Source organism: Epinephelus fuscoguttatus, linkage group LG9 (genome assembly GCF_011397635.1).
Source record: "Epinephelus fuscoguttatus linkage group LG9, E.fuscoguttatus.final_Chr_v1".
NCBI lineage: Eukaryota > Metazoa > Chordata > Actinopteri > Perciformes > Serranidae > Epinephelus > Epinephelus fuscoguttatus.
This window is the reverse complement of record NC_064760.1, coordinates 19,391,853-19,409,160: the sequence shown is the minus strand read 5'-3', so window position 1 is coordinate 19,409,160 and position 17,308 is coordinate 19,391,853. Positions and strand designations below refer to the sequence as shown.

The following is a 17,308-nucleotide window of genomic DNA, read 5'->3' as shown; positions in this document are numbered from 1 at the left end:
CAAGATCCAAACTCGGGATTTCCCGTAAGTAAGTTGTGATATGGTGCTGGATATGGTCGCATATCAACCTCAGATGCAACCTGGCTCCACGCCCTTGAAAGTTATCACAGAGAAGGCAGAAAAGCAGCACTCAGCTACCGCCGTGGCATGTGTCGCAGCCCTAGGTTTTCATGTGTGATTGTTGCATTAGCATTAAGGTTCTTTGTTCCCCTGTATGTTAGACAGTGCATGTGGGCCATGACACTTACCCAGAGAGAAGATCTCCCACATGAGAACACCAAAGGACCAAACATCACTCTGAGTCGTGTAGATCTTGTCAAAAATGGCCTCAGGTGCCATCCACTTCAGTGGTAGTCTGGCCTGTGCAGATATTAAGATAAAAGAAATCATTTACTCCCTTATCTCAGTGGTGTGGACATCTCACTAATTACACTGTCACATCTGTGAAGAGCAAGTTGGACACTGCCGTGTAGGTGATTCTTTTGATTTAACTACGACTTATTTAGTCTCTAAGCAGGTTCCCTGTACTTAGTATTCAAAGAAAAACACTGATTTTAATTTCTTTTTTTTTTAGATTTCCAAGAACTGCTGCACTGACTCAGCTCTCCTTTTTTCTGCCAAGTCAGTGATAGCTTATAGTTTCGCATGTTATCTACTAATGAAAAAGCTGCGAGCAACTTTTCTGTAAACCAGTACCAGACAGACAAACCAGACAAACCAACACCAGACAGCTGGAAAAAGACACAACTAGATTTGAATGAACTTACATCTCCTTTGCGCACATAATCCGGGTCTTTGTAGATGTCTCTGGCAAGTCCGAAATCACAGATCTTCACCACGTTATTCTCAGAAAGCAGGATGTTCCGTGCAGCCAAGTCACGGTGGATGCACTGATGAAAAAAAGGAAGAAACAAAGTCTTATTCAATGCGACATTTACATACATAAGTTTAAAGTTTTCTGTGTGTAATTGACCTTACAATGGTGCGCTGCATGCTTTAAGGCATGGAGGAGGAACACATGGTCAAGTCATCAGTGATATTACAATGGGAGATGATGTGTTCCATATCCAGGCTACGAAATGGTCTGTAACGGATTATTTACAACAATGGCTTCATTCTTTAATCAGTCCCGTCCGGTCTCCCCAAAATTATGAATGACTTTAAAATGGCCGAGTTCTAGACTGTTATTCTTTAGAAACACTGGGGTAATGGGGGAGAGACCATACAACGATTAAGTGCTTTACACTTAAATAAAATAAAAAATTCACATTGTTTAAGTCGTCGTCTGCTGTATATTTATTTATTTATCAACAAAAACACTTTCAGCATGAACTGCATGCACAACAACTTTAAAAGATTTGGCTACTCTATACTACACTCTAGACCACTGTTTCCTAACTGGTGGGTCGCGGTCCAGAAGTGGGTCGCAGGTCCAATCTGAATGGGCCGCAAGTGACTCGCAAACGTGCCAAGTTTATAAAAAAACACACTGTATTTGTAAGTACAGTAAATTTCCAGCACAGAGCTTTTATTTTGAAGTGTTGTTTCCTGCTGTAGAGTGAGTGACTAGCCGACAGCTTCTTGACAGAGACAGCAAACTAGCTCAACGACATGGCCAGATGCAAGTATGACGCTGAATGTATTAAACTGTGGGACCTCAAACTAATGACTAAGGAGAAATCTGGACCCTGAGGCTGGACCAGTTGGGAACCATTGCTCTGGACAATACTGAGTAACGTGCCTGTTCGGAACAGGCTAATTTCTTGGCCTCGTGTTGCTGCTTACAGCTTTCTCAAGAATGTTTCATCCCAACAACATCACACTTGGCACTGCGCTTCATTGGGTCTCGAGCAATACACCTGCCATGACAAAGATGTGTCCCCTAACAATGCCAGAGTATACGCTAGCTAGTTATTTGGGACTGGTCTTTTTCCTGTAACAAAAGCATTCATTCTGAAAGTTACATCGCTGATGCTTCAAATATTTGAGTTAGCTGCAATGCAACATTTACAGTCTTTCTCTCGTCAACTGTTCTTGAATATACTGTAGCGAGTGACTGAGAGCGAGCTACGCCCAGCTTGCCATTTGGCGGTATAACAGTTATTTGGAGTCCCCTCTCATTACACTTTACAGTGTGTACATAACGCACTACTCATAAATATGTCCTGTGATCTCAAGAGCTTGCACTTGACGGTGTACTTTGAGTCCTCAGCAATGTAACCGCAAAATGTGAAGTCGATGAACGGTTGTTGAGATTACTGAAGGAAATACGTACTTCACATACCGACAGACAGAGACTCCTTTCATTTTAGTTACATAACATAATTTTTTAAATAAAAACACAACTACTACAACATAGATTTAAAAAAAATGTATACACAGCTGTTTAGAATAAAATAGGTGTCTGGAGTGATTTGTGTGAAGAAGAAAATACCTTGCGTGAAGCCAAGAACTCCATGCCTTTTGCAACTTGGAAACTGTAGCAAATTAAATCTTCCAACGTCAGGACCCTCTTATATAAATCCTCAGATTCTGCAAAAGAAAAGAGCACAGAGTTTTCCCACTGTGACAGATTTAGATGTATATGGCCTTTAAATTTAGAGGAATCATCCTTCTCATCTGAGCGTGATTTTAAATGCAGTCTGTGTGATCGGGAGCTCTCTGTCAGATAAATCAAATAAGATGAAACAGTGATGATTCTCAAGGGGAAACTGCAAATGTAAAGTCCAGGACTTAAACATATCGTCTTCACAATGCATCCTGTCACGTACGTGTCTCCTCCTACACGCTGTTCTTTAAAACATCCTTTACAGATGAGAGATGAAAACAAATTACAGTTCCTCCTCTTTTTCAAATGTCAGGTGAAACGTGTGGTTATGGGCTCAGCGTGCTGCAAGAGGAACTCACAAGGAGTCCTTCCACTGGCCCCACCTGAGTAAACAGCTAATCAAACCAGAAATAACACATCAGGAACAACATGGCGGACTTGCAGTGTCCGAGCTGGAGCCACAGAGCAGAGCAACACTCAGGTCAGGACAGGAAATAAACAGACGCCTCCCCAGACTCAGTGGGGTGACAGTGGCTCCTGCTGCAGTGATTGTACTGCTGAACAGGAGGAGGAAACGTCCCATCAGACTCGGCTAGAAAACAATCTGAGGGGAGCTTTCGTTCCTGTGCAGGAGGGGTGGAGCAGAGGTGAGGGGAGGGGAGAGACAGCAGGAGGGACAATTGGAGGGGGGAGGGGTGCGGGGGTTGAAGGGAAGCAAGAAGTGCTTGGCCTTTACCTTCTTCCTCTTCCTCTGAGTCGCAGTAGCTCTTATCTTCGATGAAGCCAGAGCTGGCTGAGCTCCCGGTGCTAGCCACGCTCTCCAGGCGGCGCTTCATCAGCTCGCTCAGCTCGCAGCGCGATCCTGATGACACCACCTTACCGTCCTGGCTCTGACCAGCACACACATATATCATGTTAAAGTGAGAGGAGGTTAAACGCTGCTGCTGACATGCACGGGGCTCGTGACCAGAATGATGAGAAAGCAAGAGTGCCTGAAAGTCTAAATCATGCAGCTCGTGACTCACCTTGTAGACGAGAAAGTCGTCTCTCTTGCCTCTCAAATAGTTGGACAAATTGCCGTATTTGCAGAATTCCACTATCATCATCAATGGGCCTGTTAAGACAGAATATTTCTGTTCAAATGTTTTTACTGCGAAGCAGAATTTTCAAAGACAAGAAAACATGGTGTTATCATGCTTCTTCTCCATATAAATAAACATTATGTAAAAGACATTGCAAGAACACACTTTAAAATAAACACCGCATGAAACCAAAAAACTTTGAGTCATTTTTAAGGTACGTCTTTGCCATATTTCTTTTCTGTAATGTGACAAAGCCCAACCATGTTTCTTTTCCTAAACCTAATCTACCTAACTTTATACTAACTCTTTAACTTTACATTAAGTATGTATCGTGATGACGCCATTTATGGGACACTCATTCATTAGATGTCATATGAACAGTTGTGTAAGCACACTGCAGTCTAGGAGTAATTTTATATATTTCTCTTAAACACATATCAGAACAGTGGAATAATATTAAATAACATGGTCATTAATAAAGCTCACCTCCAGGCTTCGTGCAGGCTCCCAGCAGGTTGACCACGTTCAGGTGATGGCCAATGTGGATTAGGATCTTTAACTCTGACATCAGAGCTTTACGCTCATTTGATGTAGCGCCTCCTGTAATAATGTAAACACACAGAGAACTTGTTTAGCGTTGGTTGGTGTATCATTTAACATGCTGATATAAACTTGCAAAATACCATTAGATTTTCATTGAGTTTAAATGTCCTCTTTGAATGACTGAATTTTCACTGTTAAGACGTTAGGATGGAAGATGAAAGAAAAAAATGAGCCCACCTCACAAAAAGATTCAGTTAAGATCGTGCACGATGGAATGATAATGGAGATAATGGAAATGAAGAAGATAATGGAGTGAAAAAGAAAGCAAGTCTACTCAGCTCTGTTCTTACGTTGAAAGATATTTTGATACACAGGGAGGCACAAACTTTAAATAACACTCCAACACACATCACAGAAAATTTTATAAAATCCAGACGTGTTTGATTCCCAGTGAAATCTAACTTTAAAACTGACATTTGCACTGAAACCCCCAGTTGTTTAACCATTATTTGTTTGTACTTTAAGAGAGACTGGTGCATAATTAACAGCTCGTTTGCATTTCCTTCCCACTTTTGTCTGACTTTTCCATTACGGCATATTCTGAGATGTTGTTTAATGTAAACTGTGTCATCTTACAGCTGAAACACAGCTTTAAGATGCATAGCGATTTACTGTATTAAACTATTTTTCAAGCCAAAATGGCAAAAGTATGATATTTCTAGGTTCTTAAATGCTTTCTTTCCCCTTACATTATAGTAAAATGATTTTTGGGGGGTTTAGGAGTGTTGGTTGGACAAAACAAGACATTTGATGAAGTCACTTTAGGCTCGAGGATATTGTAAGAGGCTTTTCTCACTGTTCTCTAATGTCTTATAGTCCAACTGATTAATTAATTAATTGACTGAGAAACTAATCTACAGACGCCATAAACATCCAGATAATGCTGTTTTCTACTTTTCTTTGCATTTCAAGAATAAATTCCGTCTCAGCAGTTTTCCAGTATTGTGACAAAGTCGAAATAAGAACCTGAACCCTTGTAGCTGGATTACTGCGGAATTTAATTTTGAGAGTTCATTAAATGTGACTAAAAAATAATAATATTGCTTTAGGCCCAGTAATGTGAAGCGGCCTCTGATGGAGGACATCCTCAAAGATAAATGCCAAATAAATTAAAACGAGTGGTGCTCATATTACATATATGATTTTGATTTGGTAAAGCTTCGACCTTGAATTATGAAAATTGAGATTTAGAGGGCTGTTTTATGTTGCTTCGACCAACCGGATATTTATGAGCTAGAAGCTAAAGCAGCCAGGGAGTCTCCCGCTAAACCACGGTCAATTTGAGGAGACCTGCTGCTTTCCATTAAGTTTGACCTACGGCTAACAACAGCCAGAGTCTGTTCCTCTCACATTGTGTGATTTATGCTGAGACATGTTTAATGATATGACAGTGACCAATACATCTAACCAGCAGGCCCATTTTTCATGATGTATCATCATCATATCACCAGTCACTGATTGCTCTGCAGCTTGCTCATCTGGTATCATAAAAAGGTAGGTTTTTGGAGAATTAGATTTTATTCACATACTGCATTAAGCTGGGGTGAATGAAATAAGTAAGCATCTGTCATCAACTGTTTTCAGCGTGTTGGTTTTCCTGTTTTCATGTTTGCTCAAACATTTATGGTTCATTGTGAATATTTGGAACGACATCGGAATGAGACTGTAAATGATTCCTCTTTAAAATCAAGACCGGAGATAGAGGATAGTTTCCAAATGTTGGAATTTCTAAAATGTGGCAAAAATAAACACGTTTAACGGCTTATTTTGCATCTTAAACTTTTGAACTCTTCTTCACCTGCAAATTTGGGACATTCTGATCCGAGCTGTCACATCTGCATGCGCTCAATCTCTTCATCAAGGACAGGGTTAGAGGTCTAAGCCTTTACCTCTAACTGCACTTTGCAGGAACAGACATTGCATGCTTTACTTTGAACCGATGCGCCATACAAACACTAACTACAGGCACATGTGGTGCTGTAGCTCATGAGTCTGTAATGTGCACAAGAAATAAATCCTCTGCAGAAATGACAGAAAGCTGTTATTCATCTGCTACTTATACAACAATAGATACTGTGACGTTAAAGCTGGCCCGTCTGTCATGAGCGCTGGTACCTCCAGGATGAAGAAAGAGGGGCCACAGGGGCAAACTACGATTATGTGGAAAGGAACAAGTGGTTTTCTCATTACAAATGGTTATTACTTTCCATCAGTGAATGGAGTTTTTGACATCCTACCTTTTAACATTTTGACGGCAACAGTCTTGCAGGTTGAGAGCTTGTCGATCCCAAAGGCAGAAGCCTCCACCACTTTTCCAAAAGCTCCGTGGCCAAGAGTTTTGCCTGGCAAAGGGAGAAGGTATTTGATAAGTGGGACGACATTAGAGTTTCCCGTCCCTCGGGCAGAACAATCAGACTGGATTATTCCCTGTCAGTCAGGCTATGGGGCTGTAATTAAAACAATACGCTGTCAGGCAGTTTCTCCAGAGAATTTATGACTCACTTAAGACTGGATGACAGCGCAGGTCACCGATAAGTAATGACCCTACACAACAGCTGCAGAGAGGGGTCACACCTATTCCATGTACCTTAATGTGGCTGTGTGTATATTCTCACCACTTTTAAAATGAACTTCTAACCTTTTGTTAAAGAAATCATGCAGCTTGACTTTGTGTCTGAGTGCTGATATCAGACACATTGATGTGAATGACAGTAAAATAAAAAATACTAAATGACTCCATTCATGACAAAAAGAAAAGAGAAAAAAGAAAATCTGAAAAATGGTGACCTGTAAAAACAAGCAGCAACCTCCAGGTCTGAAAAATAAAGTCAATGTGGAAGTGCCAAAAACTGCAGTTCCTCCAATGGCCATTTGAGGCTGGCTCCGGAAGCAAGTCCCCATAGACCCCCATGTTAAAGTGCCCAACTTTACAGAAGAAATAAACATGTTTACAGCCTGTTACGAAAGACAGTTTTGTCTCTATAGCTAATTTCACCCTTCATGACAGCTGTACAGAGGGTACATTTTTATATAACTCACCTGTTTAAATTTTATTAAGGTTTATAGTTATGCAGAATTAAGGGTGGGGCTGCTTTGAGTGACAGGATGTGTGAGCTGTCATTACTAAGACTCAGATCTACCACTCACTCCTCCACAGCTCCACCCTCTCATCCACGTATGCTCACTTCCTCTCTGCAAAAATCCAAGATGGCAAGGGCCAAAATGACGAACTTGAGGCTTCAAAACGGGAATTCACAAACTAATGGGTGATGTCATGGTAGCTATGTCTTTTATTTTGTACAGTCTATGTAAAATTGGCAATTGTGTTTAACTACATACCGAAAGTAATGGATTTAGCTTCTCGATTAAGCTATTTAAAATTTAGAGGAGGCAAAGAAACCACATGAATGCAATATCATTTGAAACTTTTCCCCTCACAATGCATGCTCACCTAGTCGCAGGCGGTCACGGGGAAACTCCCATTTGTTGCTGTCGTACTGAAGAAGATCATTCTGCTCCTCCAGGGGACACTCATCAGGGTCAATGATGATCGACGGACCCATCTTATAGTGTGCTGGTTGCTGAGGGTGTTAGAAGACAAATGTGAATTTCATGATTATCCTCAAAAAATTTTCGACAATTAGGGCAGTGGCTGTTTTGAATTTCAGCCTGCAACTTTTTTTGAGAACCACTCAAACAAAAAACTTTACACTCAACTTCCTTGGGAGTACACACGTCATTTGCTAACAGCTAGCTACTTGGGACTAGGCTATATCCGGGAACAAAAGCATTCATTATGAAAGCTATATTGCTGATTCTTCAAATGTTTGAGTTCCCTAAAATATCTTTCTATCTTGTCTCTCTTTATTCATCCGTTCCTGAATGTGCAACTGGCGGAGACCGAGCTGTACCCAGCATGCCTTTGGTGGTATAACAGATCTATGGGACATATTTATTATCCATAGATCTCATGAGCTCGATTTTGACACTGCACTTCCTTGGGTCCTCAGCAATACAGCTACTACATGTCAAGTTGATTGAATGAACAGTTATCAAGAAAAAAGGACAGACAGACAGTGACTCTTAGTCACATAAATGTTCTCCTTTGACTGTACATATAAACATGAGCTTACCACTTCCCCATTTTCAGGATATGTTGAAATCATAAACACTGGCTAAATTTGTCCTTTCTTTTAACTGGATTTCGTAACAAGCATGGGTCAGCCACTTCTATAAAGTCATAGGAGCTAAATTAGTAGAAACAGGAACCATAAAAAAAAAAAAAAAATCACAAATGCCATGACACATGAACTTTCCACATCTTGGCAAATGCTAATCTCATGTGATTTCAGAGATGAAGAAGCAAGATGATGTCTTACCTTTCTTAGCTTGCGGATGAAGAGGATAAGCATGAGCCAGAGGAACGTGGCTGCAGCTCCCGTACACACCAGAATGATTACCTCAACATTTGGCTTCCCTTCATCCCCTGGAAAGAGAAGACCCGTCATCAACTACCAGACCTCTTTGGCGAATAATCACTGTGTACTTTTCATGATCTCTTAAATTGTCATATAATATTGACGGGGATTTGTGGTGAATTGTGATCAGAAGAAAACAGTCTGTTACAAATTTCCGAATAGAGGGTCTGAGTTTTGACTGGAGATGATTGGAAACTTTTATTTCACGTCATTCCTCTGTTTATTTGTTTCTTCCTAAATTTTCTCTGAGAGAATGTATACAAAAAGGAAGTGGAAACACACTTTGCTATTTATTTCGGGTTTGCTTGGGACATGCATACCACACTTTTGCCTTTAATATTTTCTTCCAAACGCAGTTTTTCTAACCATCCATGTCGTCACTCTAAAACCTCATATCCCTTAAATCTGCACAGAGTTTTTGTCCCGCTCTTATTTCATGCGATCTTTGACTAAACAGCCGAAACAGAACATGAACACTGCTTGTTGCTGGAACGTCTTTGTGGTGCAGTTGGAATGGATAACAATAACTGTTGAATATGAACTGAAATTCTTCCTCCTCATCTGGGATCTGGTTTGGATATTTCTGGGTAAACTAAAAACTATGTCTGATTTCCCTGTTTCTGCCAGTTTAGGATATTTAATCACGTAGTATGTAAATACAATTTAGCTGCTTAGATTCATTAATTTATTTTTCCTCTTTGTTATCCATGGAACTACTATAACAGGGATCAGATTAGGAATATAATCTCTTCTCATGTCACTCAAAATGTTAAAAATGTTTTCAGATATATACGTATTTTGTATTTACTATGTATTTACCTTGCAGATCGATGCAGGCATGCATGCAGATACAAATATATATATGGATACACATAATGACATTGAATACGACTAAAGCGGCACTCAGACTCTACGGGAGTATAACTGATTTGAAAATCAGGTTGCATCCTGCATGTAAGGAGAAACTTCACAGACGTTCTTCACTCTATTGAGATTATTGTGCCAGAGGGAGCATGAATGCACCACCTCACGTGATCTCATGGGGAGGCAGATGTAAACAAAATTGAGAAACTGACAACTTGCTGTAATGTTAGCAATGCTTCAGTGAGAAAAACAAAAGTAGAGGGCTAAAGAAGTCTGGATATGAAAATGGGAAAAACACATATTGTCTACTCCTCAGTGAGAACTGGAGTTGAGTTTTGTTATCGGTCAACAGTAGTATGCTCACTAACTTTAGACTCAAGGCCTAGGATGTTTACTGGCTAGGCAACACCGTCAGCTGCTTAGATAATCTAAAACCAGATTTCTCCTCCGATTGTCAGGAGGGATGATTTGAGGATAAATTGGCCAAAAACTCATGTAGTCTGGACCTGGCTTATTATCAATTAAATTGAATTACTTGTTGCTGTACAACAAACAGTACCCTCTGTCCTTGGATTCTCACACCGGATAAGGAGAAACTTCCAAAAGAAACCTCCTTTAACAGGGAATAAATGTGATGTTTTTTCCTCTTTGCTCTTGTAGCTGAGTGTACTCCACGTTTAGGCAGGTGAGATGGGGGAAGGACATGTTGTTTGTTGAATATGTATAAATACATACAGTCAGGTCCATAATTATTTGGACAATGATACAGTTGTCGTCATTTTGGCTCTGTACACCACCACAATGGGTTTTAAATGAAACAATGAATACCTGCTTAAAGTGCAGACTCACAGCTTTCATTTAAGGCTTTTTTCAAAAATGTAGTATGAACCGTATAGGAATGACAACCATTTATTCACACAGTCCCCCAACTTTAAGGGCTCATAAGTATTTGGACAAACTAACATAATCATCAATTAAACAGTCAGTTTTAATACTTGGTTGCAAATCCTTTACAGTCAATGACTGCCTGAAGTGTTGGACACATAGGCATCACCACATGCTGGGTTTCTTCCCTGGTGATGCTCTGCCAGCCCTTTACTGCAGCCGTCTGCACTTCCTGCTTGTGTTTTGGGTGTTTTGCCCTCAGTTTTGGCTTCAGCAAGACAAACGCATGCTCAGTTGGATTCAGGTCAGATGATATGACTTGGCCATTGCAGAACATTCCACTTCTTTGCCTTAAAAATGTCTTTGGTTGCTTTTACAGTATGCTTCAGGTCAATGTCCATCTGCACTGTGAAGCATTGTCCAATGAGTTTTGAAGCATTTAATTGAATCTGAGCAGATAATGGTGCCCCAAACACTTCAGCTTTCATCCTGCTGCTCTTGTCAGCAGTCACATCATCAATAAATACAAGAGAACCAGTTCCACTGGCAGCCATACATGGCCATGACATAACAGTACCTCCACCATGCTTCACTGATGAGGTGGTGTGCTTTGGATCATGAGCAGTTCCTTCCCTTCTTCCTTCTCTTGTCTTCCCATCATTCTGGTAGTTGATCTTTGTTTTATCTGTCCATAGTATGCTGTTCCACAACTGTACAGGCTTTTTAGATGGTTTTTGACAAACTCTAATCTGGCCTTCCATTTTTAAGGCTAACCAATGGTTTCCATCTTGTGATAAACCCTCTGTATTTATTCTAGTGAAGTCTTCTCTTGCTTACAAGAGCAGCAGGATGAAAGCTGAAGTGTTTGGGGCACCATTATCTGCTCAGATTCAACCAAATGCTTCAAAACTCATTGGACGATGCTTTGCAGTGCAGTTGGACATTGACCTGAAGCATACTGCAAAAGCAACCAAAGACATTTTTAAGGCAAAGAAGTGGAATGTTCTGCAATGGCCAAGTCATATCATCTGACCTGAATCCAACTGAGCATGCGTTTCTCTTGCTGAAGCCAAAACTGAGGGCAAAACACCCAAAACACAAGCAGGAAGTGCAGACGGCTGCAGTAAAGGGCTGGCAGAGCATCACCAGGGAAGAAACCCAGCATGTGGTGATGCCTATGTGTCATGTAAAGGTACACATGCAAACACACGTTAAGAGACATGTCTTCCATCCCAGCTACCTACTACTGTTTGTTTCCAGCCCCTTGACTGCTGCAGCAGTCATTAGTGGACCTCTTAACACTTCCCAGAGGTCATGTCCTCAAGGTAAGGACCCTCAGCCAAAGCCTTGATCATAAAACCCTAGAAGGAATTCACTTGCCTTCCTGGCTGCCACGGATTTTTTGTCAGGGGAAACTTTGCGCACTAAAATCAAAGCAGAGCTGTTCATGGTGGTGACAAGAAAACATGAGGCAGAGATGGCTTCTGATGACTCCACTGCTTAGGCAGGTGGTGATTAGCGTATTTGATCTGATCTATAGCCAGATAGACAGCAGTGCAAAGACTTGACACTGTAGAACCAGTATTGTTTATGCAGCAGGTTAGAGTGTTGTCGATGGTTAGGTGTCTGAAAGACTTACCGAGCACAGTAACAACAGCACTTGTTTTCGCAGTACCCTCGACATTACTGGCTACACACTCATACAGGCCCTCGTCATCTTTCTTCACCCTCTCGATCATCAGAACGCCGTCCTCTTCCAAAGTGATACCTGCAACACCCAAACTCACAGTCAGCCTGATAAAGTTAAAAAAAAATCTGTGGCATTTAACACTTGTTTTTAGCTTATTTTGTGCAGGTGCAGGCTGGCAGTAGTGCAAAAGAAAATGAAATGTTGTTTTCTTGAGGCACATGAGCTGGTAAAATAGAGAATAATTTAATTTCTACGATGATTCAAACACTGATAGCCAGAAATTATACTTTCTGTGGGAGCTCAGGATATCAAAATTACATGAAAAGATTTAGCGCAATTATTTTCTCACAGTATTTGGAGTAGTGGCATTATTGTGTGCAAGTAAAAGCAAATATGATTACCTGAATACAACTGAATGCAACTTCAGCTTTGTCAGCAGTAGGGCTGCAACTAACGATTATTTTTTCATCGTCAATTGATTTGTCAATTATTTTCTTGATTAATCTATCAGTTGTTTGGTCTATAAAATATCAGAAAATAGTAAAAATATCGACCAGTGTTTCCAGAAGCTCAAGATGACGTCCTCAAATGTCTTGTTTTCTCCACAACCCAAAGATATTCAGTTTACTGTCACAGAAGAGTAAAAAAACCCAGAAAGTATTCACATTTAAGATGCTGGAATCAGAAAAATCACTCAACTCACTGGCCTGGCTGTAGGCCTATTGGAAAACTGTCAGCGGCTCTCAAAGATTATGACGGCTCCAGCTGCTGATTATGAAGTCCTACTAATAATAAATTGTATTCATTCTTCTCCAGCCCTTTATCCAGTTTGTGCATTGCTGTGCCAGGATTGTACTGGTGCCACTGATCATTGAAATTGAATCGGAATACTTGTTACACCCCGGTCCTGTGATTAAGGTTATATTTTCTGGTTTACAGTTTGTCAGTGTTAATTTCCTGTTTCATTTTGGCACTCACCTTTGTGTCTTGTTTCATGTACGTCACTCCCTGCCCTCGTGTTTCCCGCCGTTGTGATTACCTACCCCACCCTTAATAGTTTTACCTGTCCTTAATTACCCTTCCTCCCTTGTGTGTTTAGTCTATTTGATTTTCTCTGTCTGAGACAGTTTGTCGTTATTGTTTCAATAAGTGTTCCAGCTTTAGTTTCCTGAGTTTCTCCTGGTTATATTTGACCTTATTTCTGTTTTTAGGACTGTCATCCTGCCAGGCATTTTTGGATATGTTTGTCTGATTTTTTGGACTGTCACCTGTGTACCTAACTTTGTTTTTGTCCAATAAAGACTTTAACCTTTACTCTTTGTCTGTAAGTCAGCATTTAAAGTCCTTTTTTGATTTTGCACTGCACAATATTAATAATATTTTAAAGTTACCTGGGCCTTCTTCCACTGGTATGCCATTTTTGTACCACATGATGTATGGACGAGGAACTCCCAGAGCGTAGCAAGCCAGTGTCAGGGTGCTGCTACTGTTCACATCTTGATTAGTCAGATTCTGACGCAGCCAGGGGCGTTTTCTCACTGCACAAAACAAAACAAGGTTGAATAAGTTACTGTTGCTCTGTTACTGTTTTGTTAACACAGCGACTCATCAAGTATTGCAAGATTTTGCTCTTTGTTCCTGTGTGCTACCTTACAGTAACATGCTGGATTATCACACGCCCACAGAATGATGGAACAGTCAGGTAATGTACCTAGATTAGTCATTCAGCTTTTCATATCCTCCTTTAACTCACCGTCCACAATAACTGCAGCGGCCTTGAGTTCAACTCTCTTGTGGAGTTTGTGTGCTTGGCACTTGTAACCTGCAGTGCTGTTTCGGGACACATTGTGCAGATGGAGAGAAAGAGAAATGGAGTAGCGGCTGATTTGGAGGTTCGAGACGTTGGAAGTGATTGTTTGATTCCTGGAATCCAGCCACAGCAGATCAGTGTAGAGGTAGCGAGCTGCCCGGCAGGTCAGAGTGACGTCATCCCCCTCGATGGCTGACGGGGGTTCAATGGTCATTTCTTCAGTGCGATCTAGTGTGACAAGGTAGACAAACAAGATAAATCGAGATTCCAATGATGTTGAATCATCCTCAGCTTCAAATATATTCACTGATTGTGACAATGGGGTCAACCGTGGTATGAATAAGATCATTTTACAGGTGTCCATGTTGTTGTTATACAAACATGAACAGACAGGTATCCTGCTGGCTAGATCCAATGTTGGACAACAGTTTTGAACACAAAGCTGCTCGTTCAAACGCCAGGAATGTCAAATTTGCAGTTATTTCCTGTTTCATCACTGTTAATTGAAAGCACGTTGGCGGTGGACAGCATGGCTGATGGTGCCGCCGCACTCATCCAATTGGAGAGAAGCTGAGTCCGGGCCCCAGGGGAACCAGACTGTGCTTGTTTATTCATTGCTGGAAAGCATTCGGTGTTCCGTAAGAGGAGACAGCTGTTATTACAATTGTGTCCTCTTTTTTTTAGCAGCATTCCATCTTTCTTCGTCTCACTCACCTCTGGAAGAGAGCAGGAGTCCTCCTGGGAATTCTGCCACACCATGAGATACATTTTTGGTACTTGGCATCCCCTCAATTATGGGTTCACCTACATCCATCCCTCTCCAAAAGCAATCCTTCAACCCTTGGGAGATGTGATTCACTTGGCTCTTAAGGAAACGTGATTCACTTTGTTGCAAACTGAACTGTGCTTGTGTGCAGTGACACATCATCCCTGCTATCATTACATAACTGTCTCATTGGACGCTAATTTGGGAACATTTGGAAATGCTCAGATGCACATAAAAAAGTAAATTCTCAGAAGGCCTACAGAGAAAGAGGAATGACCTGCTGGCACCGGAGCAGGAATGCTGTTATTCATAGCTGTTTTTAAACGCGTGCCGTTATAGCACTCCATATGGCTCAGACATGTTTGCCTCTCTTCCGCCCTCGAGCCGCTCAGCTACAGAGGAAGATGGTTTCAATTAATGCCCCCCTCTGGTTACTTTATTGCACAATACAATCTGCACATTCCTTCCCTGTTCTTGCAATTCATTACAGAGTGTACTGTACGTGTAGATCATTTGAAAGAATCCAACGCATGGTATAGTGCGCTTTGCAATTCTTACAGTAAAACTCAGCATATTTCAGCACGCACTTTCACCTGAGCATTTAAGGGACAGTTTGAATTTTTTAAGTGAGGCTGTTTATTCATAGTCAGTGTTACCTACAGTAAGTGGCAGTCAGCACACCCCCAGTTTGGAATAGCAGACAGAGTACTGCCACGGACACTAAGCAATGTACTACTGTAGATGGGGGCAGCAGGAAAACAAATTTTAGCCACAGAATAAAAGGTCCACCTAAAAGTCCATATGAATTTAAGTGTACATTGTATTTAAAATATTTTCACCGTGCCATCAGAGAGCCATCCCAATGACAATCTGCTTTCTTTGGAGCCACCAGACTCCTTTAATTTTAATTGTAATTGTCAATTGTAAATGCAATTTTACCTCACAGAACACAGGAGTTGCTGGTCTACTGCTGCCTCGATTGGTTAGTTTGTCTGTGTTATTTTGGGACTATGGTGATTATGAGTCACACAATAATACAAACGGACAAACTGATCCAACTCGCAGGAGACCAGCAGCTCTCGTGTCCTACATGGTAAAACTTCTGTTTTTGTCAAAGGAGTCTGGTGGCCTTGAAGAGAGCACAGACAATGGCTTCAGTTCCTCGTCAGGATGGGCTGTCTGGGGGCAAGGTAAAGCGTAAAAAATATTCTAAATATAGTGTACACTTCAACTCATATTGTTGTTTTTTTGATGGCTAAGATAAGTTTTGCTGCTGTCCTTGTCTACAGCAGTGCATTGCTTAGCTTCTGTGCTTGTACTCCTGTGTGTTTCTCTTAAATTGGAGCATGCCAACCGACATCTACTATAGTGCCCCACTTAAAAAATCTGCATGATCCCTTTAAGATTTAAATGTTGATATTTCAGCTGTCTTATTCTGGTGACCCACTTACCATCAACGTAGAAAGGGATTGTCAGTGTGCTGGTGCCATCTTCATTCTGGGCCACACAGGAGTAGTTTCCTGACATGCTGGCCTCTCCAATCACCAGTGTGCTCACAGTCTAATTGGGATAAATAGGGCAACTATTACTAATTGTTCAAAGCAGAATAAAAAATGTTGACAAAAATCAAATGCTTAATATCACAGTGCAGAATTCCACTGAGACTTTTCCTTAGGATTTCAATCACCATCACCGTGAGCCAGCAGGTGAGAGGTCCAGAGTCTGGTCTGTTTTAGACTATCAAGTGTGTCACACTAATGGAAGGATACATCTGGAGTTTAAAACCCACTGAGTCTCCCTCAGACCTGCGCTATAGATCTACTGCGGGGCTCCATGTCCATTTCCTGCAACGCACTTCTAATGCCACACTCAATTTTGTCATCGCACCAGAGCAACGTTGTAATGGCTTAAATAGACAAAATAATAAGTGAAACTTGGGCGAGGGCCAGACTGTGAGGGGCTCTGTTCAATGTTCATAGTGACATCTGTTTTCTTGGGGGCAGTCAACGACATCAAAGTGAGTGAATGATGTGGGTGTATTGTCTGGGTGAATGCTGGCCTATACTTCCTGGGCTTGTAGGAGCTATTGTGCCGACACACAGCTGTAGCCATGAAACAATTTCCCTGTGCTTACAATGCTCACCATACAAACACTCAGGCAGTAAAAGAATAAGTGTTTAAAAGTTATATCATATTGTCCAATTCATGCTGCTCTGACACTTGTCAAAACACTGATGGAGTGGCCTTATGGTATTATGTTACGGCTATTACTCACCATGATGTAACCCGAGCTGGAACGCAGTCATTTAAACAATTGTGCACAGTTCCTAAGAGGTGACCTGACCAGACGCACTGTGACCTCTCTGCCCATGTCTTCCCCCTGTGTTTTCCTTATATTATGACCCGGGCCAGTCTCCCTCTCTACTGGGCCTTCTGGGGAGCTGCTCAGTGGCCCAGCCCCAACTACGCTCTTATTCACGGACCAGCACGATTTATGTGGGGTGACAGAGAGGAATTCACTTCCAACAAATCCCTCTTCTTTTAAACTGCTGCTTGTTATCATTGACCCTTAGTCCTAACCC

The 17,308-nt window shown here is 41.3% G+C and overlaps 1 protein-coding gene across 1 annotated transcript in view; it reads right to left on the bottom strand.

The window, feature by feature from the left end:
* kdrl (kinase insert domain receptor like) overlaps nucleotides 1-17,308 on the bottom strand; it is a 61,264-nt gene that overhangs the window by 20,832 nt on the left and 23,124 nt on the right. Inside the window, exons 12-24 of the mRNA XM_049585522.1 lie at nucleotides 16,178-16,286; nucleotides 13,904-14,188; nucleotides 13,542-13,688; nucleotides 12,100-12,228; nucleotides 8,613-8,719; nucleotides 7,685-7,814; nucleotides 6,471-6,575; nucleotides 4,117-4,230; nucleotides 3,574-3,662; nucleotides 3,285-3,438; nucleotides 2,435-2,532; nucleotides 768-890; nucleotides 249-360 (exon numbers count right to left, since the gene is read on the bottom strand). Coding sequence (XP_049441479.1) covers nucleotides 249-360; nucleotides 768-890; nucleotides 2,435-2,532; nucleotides 3,285-3,438; nucleotides 3,574-3,662; nucleotides 4,117-4,230; nucleotides 6,471-6,575; nucleotides 7,685-7,814; nucleotides 8,613-8,719; nucleotides 12,100-12,228; nucleotides 13,542-13,688; nucleotides 13,904-14,188; nucleotides 16,178-16,286 — 1,702 coding nt within the window. The remainder of the gene's footprint in view (nucleotides 1-248; nucleotides 361-767; nucleotides 891-2,434; nucleotides 2,533-3,284; nucleotides 3,439-3,573; nucleotides 3,663-4,116; nucleotides 4,231-6,470; nucleotides 6,576-7,684; nucleotides 7,815-8,612; nucleotides 8,720-12,099; nucleotides 12,229-13,541; nucleotides 13,689-13,903; nucleotides 14,189-16,177; nucleotides 16,287-17,308) is intronic.